Here is a 15,239-nt window from a genome sequence, read left to right as displayed (position 1 = left end):
GGAAGAAGGCGGTCTTGCTCAGGGACTGGATGTGGGGGCGGAAGGAGAGCTGGGGGTTGAATCTACGCCTAGATTGCGCACTGGTTTGGTGAGTGTGAAGGGAGGTTGAGGAGTTCAGATACGCAGGAGGACATGGGGTTTGAACTTACAACCTTCTGACCCAAGAGACAAGACTGCTACCAGTTGAGCCAGGATAGCACCGAACTAGTATTTGCCGCATCTTTGTTAATATTTATTGATCAGTATATTTCAAAAATGGTTTAAATATTACATCTGGGATATAAGGAATAATGGAGCATAAACTGTTAATTTGGTTCTGTTGGTAGCACTCTCAATAAATGTGTTTATGCTGTCAAAGATTCATAATTGTTCATGTTTACTTTTGCGCATGTTTTTTGTAATATCTGATTTAATTCTATGCTCTTTGGGTTCTGTCCTCTATTTAGCTATTCTGAAATATAATTTTATATGTTGAAAAACAAAATGCCTTTCACATTGGATGGATGTTTCAAAGTGATTTACACAGATGATGGGGATTTTCAAGCAGGGAGGCTTCCAATTTAAACTCCTACAGACACCCTGTAGAATGCCCAGAAGAAAATAAGCAGAAATATCACCACCCCCAAATCTGAACATTAGTCACCAGATTTATAATATCTTCTTATTAGGGAGTTATAATTTGATTAGAAGAATCTTGCTTTTATCATGAATTGCTATTCTCAGCAATTCACTATTCCATTGACATTAGGTAGCCTAGCAACAAATAATAACCTCAAAAATTACAAATCAAGACACTGAAACTTTTGCTTACTCACTCAAGGATCAGAGTTAGGAAAAATCAACAGTAAAGCTAAATATTAAATTTATGTTAAAATAGTGAAATAGTCACTACTTTTTTTTACATGTATCTTGTGAAGTGCTTTGAAACAGCCTCCCAGTGTGAAGGGCGCAATATAAATACAAGTTTTTGTTGTTGTTATGGTGAAAGGTGCTATTTAATGTAAATTGTTTTATAGTATTGCCATTAACACTGTAAGGCAAATGGTCCACAACATGGAGCAGAGAGCGCCAAATGTTATGTTATGTACACAAACTAAGAATACAGGAGTAAATCCAAACAATTTTAAAAATACATAGTTTTTGGTCAGGAATCTCTCCTGTTCGAAGCCAACTTGCCTCAGAATTCATGAAATACATCAGGTCCTGCATCCACATTCAGACTGTGTGATTCTTGCCATAGGTTCCAGAATTAATCTAGAAAGCAGTGTCAGAGATGTAGCAACATATTTTCATGATCCTCTACTTAATACATATAAATACTTGATTCCTTTACTCAAAAAAATCAGACTTATTACTAATCAACCGTTTTGTACAACTGACTTTCTTGAGCTTGGACATTTGTAACATGTAAACTTGAGAAGACTTCAGCATCAGTAGCAAAGCAAACGCCGAACACAAAGACACACACAGCACCCGGATCCAAAAAGAACAAAGATGCACGAAGCTCCTGAGCTGCTCTTTCTGGAATAAATAAAATTGCTAATTTGCTCCACAGCTGTAGGTAGGACACACCTGCGTGCATGTTGTTGTTGTTGGTGTGTGTAAATTGGCTGTAGCGATCATTTACAGAAACAGTCACTACACTCGACAGTAAACTCTGCGCAGTGCTTCAAGGTATCCTCCCGATACTGTATCAGGTGCTATATCAATCTATAACCGGTTAAAACCTCCGAACCACGTAACTTGCTATTGAGAGCACCGCCTGGGCCGAGGGGGGAGATCGCGCGAGACACCTTTTGCTCCTGTTACCTGACCTTCTGCAACCAGCTCACCTTGTGTGTGTGTGTGTGTGTGTGAGAGTGTGTGTGTGTGTGTGTGTGAGAGTGTGTGCCCAGGCTCTGGCCACCCCACCACTGCCACCGGCTTGAGTTGTCCTTGAAGCAAAACTGCCTGAAGCGGAGGCGGCGACTTGGCGCTTACACACCCACGTTGTTATTGTCGCGTCAGCGGTGGTAAGCAGTTACGTGAACCCTCCTCTCACCCCCACCCCCCCCGCTCCCCCCCGGGAGGGAGTCAGTCAGTCTGGGCTATGAGGGGCTGGGAATGAAGTGAAGCCGCGGCGACACCGCCTCGCCTCGCCTCCTCCACACGGGGGAAGCTGGGCCACGCAGGCTCTGGCCTCTCGCCTTGCGTCACCCACCTTCCGCCACTCGCTTTGCTTGAAGAGGGCGCGAAGGCCACTCGCTTACCTTCCTCCCTCACACCCGCCCGCCCGCCATCTTCAAGCACGACGGCTCCACACCAACCGCGGCTTTTGCGTTTGAAGTCCAAGAGATCCTGATACGAAGCGAGGAAACCACCACCGGCTGCGCCCACCACTCCCCGCCATAACACTACCGACTGCTCCTCGTCCCCGTAAACCCCGCCCCTGCTCCTCGGCCCCGGTAAACCCCGCCCCTGCACCTCGGGCCCGGTAAACCCCGCCCCCGCTCCTCGGCCCCGGTAAACCCCGCCCCTGCTCCTCGTCCCCATAAACCCCGCCCCTGCTCCTCGGCCCCGGTAAACCCCGCCCCTGCTCCTCGTCCCCATAAACCCCGCCCCTGCTCCTCAGCCCCGGTAAGCCCCGCCCCTGCTCCTCGGCCCCGGTAAACCCCGCCCCTGCACCTCGGGCCCGGTAAACCCCGCCCCTGCTCCTCGTCCCCATAAACCCCGCCCCTGCTCCTCGTCCCCATAAACCCCGCCCCTGCTCCTCGTCCCCATAAACCCCGCCCCTGCTCCTCGTCCCCATAAACCCCGCCCCTGCTCCTCGTCCCCGTAAACCCCGCCCCTGCTCCTCGCCCCATAAACCCCGCCCCTGCACCTCGTCCCCGTAAACCCCGCCCCTGCTCCTCGGCCCCGGTAAACCCCGCCCCTGCTCCTCGGCCCGGTAAACCCCGCCCCTGCTCCTCGGCCCCGGTAAACCCCGCCCCTGCTCCTCGGCCCGGTAAACCCCGCCCCTGCTCCTCGGCCCCGGTAAACCCCGCCCCTGCTCCTCGGCCCCGGTAAACCCCGCCCCTGCTCCTCGGCCCTGGTAAACCCCGCCCCCCCCCCCCCCCCCCTGCTCCTCGGCCCCGGTAAACCCCGCCCCTGCTCCTCGGCCCTGGTAAACCCCGCCACCTGCCGTTTGAATTTTTGGGTCCAACTGATGAACCGCTTCAAAAAAACAACAGCGAAATTACATTTGTAAAGCGCCTTTTAGGTCGGTCGGGAGGACGTCTCCAGGCGCTGGACAATCAGCGTTTCCGATTCGAGCCGGGGGTCGGGAGGGGTGGGGGGGCGAGGTGGGGGGGGGGGGGGAAGCAGCATGATCAAAAGCACGTTTCAAGAGGAGGGTCTTGAAGGTGGCGAGGGAGGGAGTTCCAGAGGGTGGGAGCAGAGTGGCTGAAGGACCGACCGCCCGCCAACGGGGGGTTAGGCGAGACGGGGGGCGTGAAGCAGGCCGGAGCCCGCTGAGCGGAGGGAGCGGGCAGGTTGGTAAGGGCTTAGGAGGTCGCAGAGGTAGGGGGGGAGCGAGGCCATGGAGGGCTGTGAAGGTGAGGACCAGGATCTTGAACTGTATCCTCTGTGTGATGGGAAGCCTGTGGAGTCGGGCGAGGATGAGGGTGATAGGGTCCACGGAGCCTGGAGCGGGAGGGACACGGGTGCAGAGTTCTGGATGAATCTGCAGCCCGTGGAGGGAGGAGTGGGGGAGGCCGAGACGCAGGGAGTTTGCAAAGTCAAGCCTCGATGTCATGAAGGCGTGTACGAGGGTTTCGGCGGCCTGCGGGGTGAGACAGTGGCGGAGCCGGGCGACGTTGTGCAGGTGGGGCAAGGCAGAGCGAGTCACGGCGCAGACGTGGAGTAGAAAAGACAGTTAAGGGTCAAACAAGACGCCAAGGCTCCGGACGGGCTTACTAAGGTGGAGTGTGCAACCACGGATGGTGATCCTGTCAGCGCCCGAGGTGTGGAGGCACTGACAGGAGCCAGTCAGGAGAGCCTCGGTCTTGTTGACATTCAACTGTAGAAAGTTAGATCTCATCCAGGACTTGATGTCTGACAGACATTCTGTCAGCACAGCAGTGGTACTGGAGTCGAGGGTGGAGGCAGAGCAATAGAGTTGGGTGTCATCTACACACGTGTGGAAATTGCCCCCATGTCTGCGGATTATGTCACCAAGAGAGGGCATATAGATGTTGAAAAGGAGGGGACGAAGGGGGACAGCCCTGAGGAACTCCTCACAAGCCGGTGCGGGGGCTAGAGGAGAAGCCGTTTGTGGAGATGGAAGTGGAGACGGTGTGAGAAGGTAAGATCTGAACCTTCAAGAGGTGGAGGATAGAGTGGTGAACGGTATCCAAGGCAGCAGAGAGCTTAACGTCCTACTTCAAGGTAGGAGAGAAGGTAGCAATAGGGAAACGAGAGAGGAGGCAGTGGGGAAGGAGAGAGAGAAGGTGGCAGTTCTGCTTTTCCCCACCTCAGCAACATTGCCCGCCTCCACCACTTCCTCTCCTCTCAGGCTGCCGAGACCCACATCCATGCCTTAATTACGTCCAGGCTTGACTATGGTAAAATCCCTGCTCACCAGACTTACCAACTCTTTCCTTCACAAGCTTCAGAACTCTGCAGCTCATGTCCTCCTCTCCCGCACTAACCACCGTGGGCCAATGCCCACATTCTTGCCCGGCTTCACTGGCTCTCCATCCCAAGAGGATTGTGTTTAAGATTCTCGTCCTCACCTTTAAAGCCCTCTACCATCTTGCTCCTGCCCACCTCTGGGACCTACCAACCTGTATGCTTTCTCTGCTTGCAAGGGACTGGCCTGCTCCTTGTCCCCCACCCTTCCCGCTCCACCATCGGCTGTCAGACTTCAGCTTTTCTGCCCCCATCCTCTGAAATTCCATCCCGAAGCCCCTCCGCTTCACCCCCTCCCTTGTCTCCTTCAAGGTCCATCTCAAGACCTTCCTCTTCGACTGTGCCTTTGATCATCCTCCCACTCTCACCCCCCTTGCCCTCCACCCCTTTTGATACCAAACCTCAGTTCAGGTGTAAACCCTTCACTGCCCAGGCCTTGGGACATCCTCCCGACATGAAAGGTGTTATATAAATGCAATTTGTTGTTTTACGATGTTGAAAAAAATATAGAAGTCATGCACTAATGCAATAAGATCTTTATTGCAAAAATTCTTAATTTAAGTGCCAGGGTTCAATAACATAACTAATGTCTTCAGCCTTTTCGTTTAAAAAAAAGTGCTTTACTTCAGAAGACAAACCCTAAGCTATTTTTCCAAAGGAGTTTTGATCAATCAGACTGGGAGGTTATGCAGTTTCATCTTCCTTTGGCGGTTCCTGTTCTGAGCCTGAAACCTGTTCGCGGTTCACAACATCAGCAAGAGTTTTAATACTGTCTATGAGACCATCCATCTTGGATCCTAATTCATCAATTCTTCCATACACCATTTTAAACCCTTCATCTACAATGGTGGGTAGCTGCTCAATGGATTCACCCTTCTGTTGAGATGGGCTGGGAGAATCTTCCCTAGCAGCTGGACTTTGAACATCATCAGAAGCTGCTGGCTCGGCTTTTTCTTCAGGTTTTTCTGGGATATCTTCAGAGATTTCTGGCTTTTTTTCTGCCTTCGGTGAGTCTGGAATATCTATATTAGAAAACACAGGTCATAATAAATGATAATAAATTGTCATTTAACAGCTCATCCTGAAATTTAATGCCAGTTTAATATGCCTAGAAATGGCAAATGCCCATTTTCTCTTTGTTGTTATTTAATACTATTTTTCCGAATAATGCAGAATGGAAACCGAATAAAGATCAGAATTTCACCATCTTCCAAGTGTCAGTCTGAGTATGTAATGCTGCTCTCCTGTCCTCAAATACTCCCACACTCACCGGCTGCATTGAATCGTGGGAAATAATGTCCTGACCTGTCCACCCATGTGCATGTGGCGACAGGACTAGACGCACTGAATTGCAGCAAATGTAGTCTTGACCCATCACCACATGCGCACTTTACCAGCCGCATTGAATTAAGTAATTATGGTGTAGATTAATTAAATTAGATTTTGTACGACTTATACAGGTTTGCTTGCAACTCAGACTTCACATAAGTCATTAAACGTTGTGGTCCCGAGTGATACGGCTTATGTGAGTTTTACTGTACTCTTCAAATTACTTCTCCCTAATTTATGCTATGCTTCATACAACTTCATGGAGCTTTCTTGGAGAATAGGACATAGTATACCACTAAGATACCATTGACATGAACTGTCCACCATTCAAAGAATTTGATAAAACCTGGTGGGAATAGATAAATACCAGAATGACAGCACAAAAAAATTAGGAGGTTGTATACAAAATGTGAAACAGTGTATTTGAAATCTCTAAAAATAGCACAAAGAAAAAGTCAGTCTTGAAGCTATTGCTTTGTTTGGCATAGAATACAGTAATTTTATTTTGATTTGATTAAAGAGACAGAGAGACACTTTCATTGTCACAAAAATATTTTTAGCTTATCTGTAGTTGATCTGATAACAGATTTGGGAAATATGAATTCTCTGTTTGTAAATAGAAGGCGACAACAATTTATGAAGCATTGTTAAAATGTTCTTAGTCAGAATCAGCTTTGAAACAAAAATCTAAAGTGCTGATTGCAATAGTAGGTGTAGGCCACCCTACCCATCAAGTCTACTCTACATTTTTATTAGATCATAATAACAACTCTGTCACATTTGATTTGACTTACTCATGTAGTTCACATTCTGGACAAGATGTTAGTTAATTAATTGTTCAATGAGGAGCCTCACTGATAAGTTAAAAGTATAAATGCACAGATTCTGAAAGTGAAGAGACGAGAGTGAAGGTAAATGAAGAAAATGATGGTGGGGGTAGTGTGGGATGGTGTAAGATGGCAATAGTAAAGTGAGATTATGATTTTAATTTTGATTTTAAGTTTTGATTTTTCTCTGCTATGTAAAATTTAGTACAATCTCCAGATCAGTGGCATCAAAGTAAATGAAAAAATAAATGTATCTAAAAAGAATATTTCAGGGGTCCGTAAGCTGAGTGAAAATACAAGCAAAGGCAGTTGATAAATGACTTCTTCATATGGTGTGTAGGGTAGTAGGAATTACGGTGGGGGTATGGGTGTTATGGTTAGCACGTAATAGTGCTTTGGAATGGTTAAGGCCAACAATAACAAAACAGAAATACCAGGCTTTGTGACCTTGGAACAACAACCAGTAGATTCAAGTAGAAAACATAATAATAATATTAATAATCCTTGCATTTGATATAGTGCAAGGATTATTAATATTATTTTTTAAACTGATTTAAAATAGTTGGTAAAAGAAATGGGAGGTGAGGAGAAATGTTTTTAATGGAAATAGAGTCCTGTAGCTCAGTGGTTAGAGCACTCACTTTTCAAGTGAGACACCTAGGTTCAAACCCAGGCAGGGCGAAACCTTGGGCAAGTTTCCTTACTCCACACGCCTAATAATAATCCCTCCAAAACCAAAATAATAAATTGGTCATTTTCAATCCATGACTGTTTGTCGGACACTGCTGTGCGCAATTGGCTGCCGCGTTCGCCCACAAATATACGTTCAATTCACTTTACAGTCTATTATGTGAGGCGCTTTGAGACGTCGAGAAGACGTGAAAAGTGCTATATCAAATGCAAGGATTATGTATTAGATTATATATTATTATATATTATATTTTGATATAGTCCTGGCCCCTGACTGTTCAGCACCTTGGAACATCCTCCCGATGTGAAGGGCGCTCTATAAATGTAATTTTGTTGTTGTTGTAGTGCCTTATCATGTTGTTGAGACATCTCAAATACACTGTGAAGTGGGTTCACTGTGTACTTTGTGAGCGAAACATGGCAGCCAATTGTGCACAGCAGTGTCCAAAACAGTCATGGATTGAGTGACCAAATTATTATTATAATGTGTGTTATTGTTATTATTATTTTTGAAAGAATTATTACCCCTGGAAAGCAATCCGCCAATCAACTACAACAACAACAACAACAACAAGATTCCATTTATAGAGCGCCTTTCACGTCAGGAGGACGTCCCAAGGCGCTGCACAGTTGGGTCATGACCCGAGCAGGGGGGAAATGGTCAGGGTGAGGGGAGGGAAGGGAGGGAGAGAGGAGGGGGGAAATGGTCAGGGTGAGGGGAGGGAAGGGAGGGAGCGAGGAGGAGGAAGAGAGTCGAGAGGGGAGCTGAAGGCACGGTCAAAGAGAAAGGTTTTGAGACCGGCCTTGAAGGAGGAAAGGGAGGAAGCAAGGCGAAGGCACTGGGGGATGGAGTTCCAGAGCCTCGGGGCTGAGAGGCTGAAGGCCCGACCACCGATAGTAGGGCGGTTGGGGCGGGGGACGTGGAGCAGACCGGAGCCAGAGGAACGGAGGGTACGGGCAGGTAGGTAGGGGGATAGTAGGTTGGAGAGGTAGGAGGGAGCAAGGCCGTGAATGGCCTTGTAGGTGAGGATGAGGATCTTGAAATCAATCCTCTGGGGGATGGGGAGCCAGTGGAGGCGAGCGAGGGTGGGAGTGATGTGGTCCCGAAGCCTGGTGCGGGACAGTACACGAGCTGCAGAGTTCTGAATGACCTGCAGCTTGTGGAGGGAGGTGGCGGGAAGGCCGGCGAGGAGAGAGTTCCCATAGTCCAGCCTTGAGGTGACAAAGGCGTGAACCAGGGTTTCAGCAGCGTGAGGGGTGAGGTAGTGCCGTAGTCTGGCGATATTCCGGAGGTGATGGAAGGCGGTGCCAGTTGTGGTGCGGATGTGAGGGAGAAAGGACAGCTCAGGGTCGAACAAAACGCCGAGGTTCCTGACTGGCTTTGAGAGGTGGAGAGTGCAGCCTTGGATGCTGATGGTGTCAGCGCCTGAGGTGCGGAGGCGCTGACGTGAGCCAATCAGGAGGGCCTCGGTTTTTCGCACGTTGAGCTGAAGAAAGTTGTCTCTCGTCCAGGACTCGATGTCGGACAGGCAGGCTGTCAGGACATCGGTGGTCGTGGAGTTGAGAGTAGAGGAGGAAAGGTAGAGTTGGGTGTCATCCGCATACATGTGGAAGTTAACCCCATGTTTGCGGATGATGTCACCAAGGGGGAGCATATAGAGGGTGAAGAGGAGGGGACCGAGGACAGAGCCCTGAGGGACACCACATGAGACAGTACGGGGGGTGGAGGAGAAGCCATTCGTTGAGACGAAGTGAAGACGGTGGGAAAGGTAAGAGCTAAACCATTCAAGGACAGTGCCTTGAAGGTTGAGGTGGGAGGACAAGCGGTGGAGTAGGATAGCGTGGTCGACCGTATCGAATGCTGCCGATAGGTCGAGGAGGACGAGGAGACAGAGGGAGCCCTGGTCACAGATAGTCAGGATATCATTGGTGACCTTGACCAGGGCAGTTTCTGTGCTATGAGCAGCACGGAAACCTGACTGAAGGGGTTCGAAAAGAGAATGGGTGGAGAGGAAAGAGCGCAGTTGGGAGGCGACAACTCTTTCCAAGACCTTGGAGAGAAAGGGGAGGTTGGAGATGGGCCGGTAGCTTGATAGCTGCGACGCATCAAGGGAGGGTTTTTTCAGGGTGGGCGTGATGATGGCAGTTTTTAATGGAATGGGGACAGAGCCAGAGGAGAGGGACAGGTTTATGATGTCAGTGATGTGTGGGGCAAGAAAATGGAGCTGGGAGATAAGGAGTGGAGTGGGGATGGGGTCAAGGGAGCAGGTGGTTGGTTTTAGGGATAGGATGAGTTCAGTGACAGAGGGTGGGGAAACGGGTACGAAGGTGTGTAGGGGAGGATGGGTAGGAGTCGGAGTGTGGGAGGGAAGGGGTGGGTGGTGGGTGGAAGTTGGAGGGGAAGTGACCGCGGAGCGGATTCCCGGGTTCCTTCTTACTGCTAGATAAACAGAGGCGTGTGGAGTAAAGAAACTTGCCTGAGGTTTCACCCTGCCCGGGAATGGAACCCGGGTCCTCTTGCTTGCAAGGCGAGTGCTTTAACCCCTACGCTACAGGGTTCCATAAATAGAAAATAACAATGGAAAACATGGAAATTTTATTTTTTTAAGGAACTTAGAAATATATATATATATAATATAGCCAAGAGAAACTGAGGAAGACTAGTGGTCAAAAGGGAACAAAACTGATTTGAAGACCAAGCAGAAATATTTTAAATTAAAAAAATTAGATGTAGTTGTATGGAAGTCATACTAAAACAATTCGAGATAAATAAAAGGTGTCAAAATAGGTAAAGTTAATAATAATCTTTAATTTAGTACAGTACCCTTCACGCTGAGAGGATATCTCAAAACTGTTCACAGGATATACTGTGAGTATAGTGACTGTGTGTGTTGTAACAGCAACAACAACTTGCACTTATATAGCACCCTCCATGCAGGGAAGCGTCTCAGAGCACTTAACAGTGGGGGAGCCTGACTCTGAGCTGGGTGGGGAGGGAAGTGGCCATGAGCACGGTCAAAGAGGAAGGTTTTCAGGTGGGACTTGAAAAAGCGGTGAGAGGGTCTAGGCAGAGGGATTGAGGGAAAGTGTTCCAGAGTTTCGGGCGTAGTGGCTAAATGCGCGACCTCCGATGGTGGGGCGGAGAGTGCCAGGGATGAGCAGGAGGGCGGTGCCAGTGGAGCTGAGGCGCCAGGTGGTGGAATGGGAAGTGAAGACGTCGGAGAGGTAGGGAGGTGCCAGAGAATTAATGGATTTGAACACGAGTGTGAGGATCTTGAAGTCGATCCATTCGGTGATGGGGAGACAGTGGAGCTTGGCCAGCACCGGTGAGGTGGGTATGGCGTTCGGTCCGGGTAAGTGTGCGGGCGGCAGAGTTCTAAATGAGCTGGATCTTTTGAATAATGGAGCTCGGGCGAATTGCGTAGGAGTGTGTTTGAGTAATCCAAGCGGGAGGTGACAAACACATGCACGAGGGTTTGTAAGGGAACACAGCAGCCGATTTGTGCGCAGCAGAAACAGCCAAGTAGTGAATGAACAATATTATCTCAGGCAAAATGCAAAATACTGCAGATGCTGGAAAACTGAAACAAAAACAGAAGTCGCTAGGAACACTTAGCAGGTCAGGCAGCATCTTTGGAGAAAGAAAAGTGAGGCAATGTTTCGGGTCCACAACCCTTCGTCAGAACTAGGGTCATGGAACCAATATGTTGACTCACGTCCCTTTCTCCATAGATGCTGCCTGACCTGCTGAATGTTCTCAGCGACTTCTGTTTTTGTTTAATATTATCTCAGGGATTCTCTGCCACAACAATAGGAGAAATTCCCTTCTCTTTTCGAATACAGTAGTGTCTTGGGACCGTTTAAATTCCACTTGAACAGGCAGATGAAACCTTAAACTCCAAACAATGCAACATACTTCCAACACTGCAATGAAGTACCAGTCCTCCCGACACCAAAGGCTCTACATCAAATGTAAGGATTATTATTATTAATGATAAAGTCCCAAATGGGGCTTGATGCCACAGCCTTCTGATTCGGAAGTGAGACCAATTGAGACAAGCTGACACAAAAAATGTAAAGGGTCAATTGAAAGATGAGTGGATCAGTATCAGTCTGTATCAGTAAAACAAATTCAAACAATTGTTTCAGTAAGTAGTAGTTAATGTGGTATATTTGGATTTTAAAGATAAAGTCAAATGACTTCTTCACATCAGTTTTCACGAATGAAGACTTTGAATGAATTCCAGATTCTACTAATTTTGGTTCAGGAATTTATTTCCTATGTAGATGGCAGAAGAAATTCCAGAAATGTGTTTTAAGTGGGCATTTAGACTAAATAAATATATATTAAAAGTCTAAAAGAAATGAGTGAATATACTGTCAATGTTTTCCACTAATTTAATGAAAGACAATTTGAATTATGAAATTCTGAATTTGCTCCCAATATTCAAAAAAAGTTTATAAGACGTGAACCTAAGAATTATAAGCTGGTAAGCCTAACATCTATGGTTGCAAAAATGCACAACAATATCATTCAGAATGCTACAATTGTTTAATGGAAGAGCACAAAGGCCATAATGAATAGTCAGCATGGTTTTAGTTAGACATAGTTCACAAACCTAATTTAGTTCTTTGAGAAGGAAATTAGATTAGTGGAGCTATCCAGTGGAGATTTCCTTGGATTTTCAGAAGGTATTTCACAAAGTTCCACATATGAGGCTTTCAGACAAGATTGAAGCTCATTTGATTAATGGAAATGAGCAAAATGCATTGAAAACATATAACATGACCAGATTAATCCTTACATTTTGGGATTTCAAGTAAATGAAAAACTGAATGTGAAGCCCAGGTTTCAATAAATATTATGCCTAGCTTTTATAAAGGTTGCTTATACCTCTGCAACAAATGCTGGGAGCTAGGAGAAACAGAAATAAGTTAAGCAAGAGATTTTAAACTTAAGGTTGGAAAGTTAGTCAAATTAGGTAGAAAATAAATATTAAAGTTCAAAAATACAACAAAGAAAATATTAAAAGAGTTTGAGAGAACAGTATGAAAAGGACAACAAGATTGAAGACCTTAATTTGTTTTAGTTTGAGCTAATATTAAACTAATAACGCAATGCGTCACACTTGAATAACTTTATTATGAATATTAGCATTTTTTTAGCATTAATGAAAAACTGACCCATTCAGTGCCCAGGGAGATAGGAAATTACTTAGACCTGCTTCAGTTGATGAGTTGAATCGCAATATTACATTGAATACAAGAACATTGATCAGATTTGTAAGAATCAGTTAAACTCAATAATGGGATGATTTATCAAACTTATGCTTACACAAAATGCTCTTACCAGGTTCCTTTGTCTCATCTTTCTCCGGGGGTAGAGATCGTGATGATTCCTCCATTGATTTTGTGGATGACACACTTGTATCTTTCTCAGCGTAATCGGAAGTAAAAAGAGAACGCGGAGAAAGGACGGGTGAACTTGGAACAAGGATGGGTGAACTTGTCTCAACTATTCCTTCTGTGTCACCTTCATCATCACTAAGTGGACATTCCTCAAGCTCGTCATTCTCTCCTGATGTCTTCCTTATTGGCGAACCTGGTGGGCCAAGATCAGCATCCGACTTTTCCTTTTCAGCATCCGACTTTCTCTTTTCAGCACCCGACTTTCTCCTTTCAGCATCAGTCACTCCCTTTTCAGCACCCGACTTTCTCCTTTCTGCATCCGACTTTCTTCTTTCAGCATCCGACTTTCTCCTTTCAGCATCGGTCTCTCCCTTTTCAGCAACCGACTTTCTCTTTCCAGCATCGGGCTCTCCCTTTTCAGAATCTGACTTTCGCTCTTCAGCTGAACGTGACGCAGATTCTGCTTCTGATTTTGGACAGGGCGGGATGTCGGAATCTGATCTTTTCTTTTCCGGACATGGCTTGGCCTTTTCATCTATTTTTTTCTCTTCTTGTGGTGGGCATGGTGGGAGTTCACCTTTTTTCTTCTGATCTGGTGAAGCTGAAGCACCTGATTTTCTACGTTCTGGTGAACCTGAAGTAGCGGCAGCACCTGATTTTCTACGTTCTGGTGAACCTGAAGTAGCGGCAGCACCTGATTTTTTACGTTCTGGTGAACCTGAAGTAGCGGTAGCACCTGATTTTTTATGTTCTGGTGAAGTTGAACCACCTGGTTTTTTCTGTGAACATACTGGGACAGTAGTACATGGCTTTTTGTATTTTATACATGGTTCACTTTTGTCCGCTTTTTTATTTGCACATGGTGGGATGGGAAGGCATGGTTTTTTTTCTCCTGGACATAGTATCTTTTCTACTGGACATGGTATGCTTTCTGCTCGAACAGGAGAACTTGATTTCTTTCTAGTGCTTGGTTGAATGGTGGGAATTGATTTTTTCTTTTCTACTGGAGCTGGTGGTGTAACTTCAGCTGCTGACTGTTGGTTTGGTCCACTCTTCAAGTGAACAGTTGATACTCGTTCAATTGTGGATTCATGGTACACTGTTACAGGTTCATTGTTACATGAATCACCATAGTCCATCAAAGAGCATTTTGTGGAAAGGCGCATGATAATCGGTTTATTAGTCGGCAATGGATCATTGCACTTGACATTAGATTTCAAATCAACTGGAGGATCCTGGTGGCTTTGAGCATTGGCAACTGTACAGACACTTGGCTGAGCTTGAAATAAACATTGATATGAGGAGGGTGTACTTTCTCTATGAGTGGATGGGACCGTCATACTCCCATAGGCAGACTCACGATGAGCAGATTGATTTTTATTTCCACATGGACAAGCTGCAGCTACTTGAGAGACAGGTTGGGGCTTTGGCGCACTTTCACAAGCACAAGGTGCAGCTGCAGGTTTAGATGCAGCTTGTGGACCAGGACATGCGGTCTTTGTCAAATTTTCACATGGACAGGCTTCCTGACGAGAAGGTGGAGGCTTTGGGGCACTTTCACATCCACAAGCCGCAGCTTCCTGCCGAACAGGTGGGGGCTTGGGTGCACTTTCACATGCACAAGATGCAGCTTCTTTAACAGATGGGGCCCTTGCCTTACTTTCACATGGACAAGGTGCAGCCTCTTGATGAACAGGTGGAGGCTTTGGCTTACTTTCACATGGACAAGGTGCAGCCTCTTGATGAACAGGTGGAGGCTTTGGCTTACTTTCACATGGACAAGATGCTGCTTCTTGAACAGATGGGGCCCTTGTTTTACTTTCACATGAACAAGGTGAAGCTTCTTGATGGACGGATGGGGCCTTTGGCTTATTTTCACATGGACAAGGTGCAGCTTGAACAGATGGGGCCCTTGTTTTACTTTCACATGAACAAGGTGAAGCTTCTTGATGGACAGATGGGGCCTTTGGTGCACTTTCACATGGACAAGGTGCAGCTTCTTGACGAACAGGTGGGGGCTTTGGCTTACTTTCACAAGGACAAGGTGCTGCTTCTTGAACAGGTGGGGCCTTTGTCTTACTTTCACATGAACAAGGTGCAACTTCTTGATGCACAGATGGAGCTTTCGGTGCAGTTTCGCATGGACAAGGTGCAGATTCTTTGTGAACAGGTGGGGGCTTTGGTGCACTTTCACATGGACAAGGTGCAGCTTCCTGCCGAACAGGTGGAGGCTTTGGTGCACTCTCGCATGGACAAGGTGCAGCCTCTTGACGAACAGGAGGAGGCTTTGGCATGCTTTCACATGTACATGGTGCTGCTTCTTGAACTAATGGGGCC

General features: G+C 46.9%; 1 protein-coding gene and 1 long non-coding RNA gene across 2 annotated transcripts; both read right to left on the bottom strand.

Moving 5' to 3' along the window:
• Positions 1-1,175: 1,175 nt before the first annotated feature.
• On the bottom strand, positions 1,176-2,383 carry LOC121852909. Its single transcript, XR_006086263.1, has 2 exons — positions 2,250-2,383; positions 1,176-1,254 (listed from the first exon to the last, which is right to left on the bottom strand). It is a non-coding gene; the product is annotated as an uncharacterized LOC121852909 (long non-coding RNA).
• A 2,948-nt stretch (positions 2,384-5,331) lies between these two features.
• LOC103179745 (neurofilament heavy polypeptide-like) lies at positions 5,332-14,041 on the bottom strand. The gene is made up of 2 exons (XM_007895141.1): positions 12,844-14,041; positions 5,332-5,669 (listed from the first exon to the last, which is right to left on the bottom strand). Exons 1-2 carry the CDS (start codon positions 14,039-14,041, stop codon positions 5,332-5,334), a joined length of 1,536 nt encoding a protein of 511 aa, XP_007893332.1.
• Positions 14,042-15,239: the final 1,198 nt, after the last annotated feature.

Source organism: Callorhinchus milii, unplaced genomic scaffold (genome assembly GCF_018977255.1).
Source record: "Callorhinchus milii isolate IMCB2004 unplaced genomic scaffold, IMCB_Cmil_1.0 Scaffold2, whole genome shotgun sequence".
Lineage (NCBI taxonomy): Eukaryota > Metazoa > Chordata > Chondrichthyes > Chimaeriformes > Callorhinchidae > Callorhinchus > Callorhinchus milii.
Note: the sequence above shows the minus strand (reverse complement) of the source record. Positions and strands in the feature narration are given on the sequence as shown.

Coding starts and splice junctions, on each gene's coding strand:
- LOC103179745 (XM_007895141.1), bottom strand. CDS start 14,041: ATGGACTATGGTGATTCATGTAACAATGAACCTGTAACAGTGTACCAT. Junction 5,670..12,843: donor AGATGAGACAAAGGAACCTG/GTAAGAGCATTT, acceptor TTTCTAATATAG/ATATTCCAGACTCACCGAAG.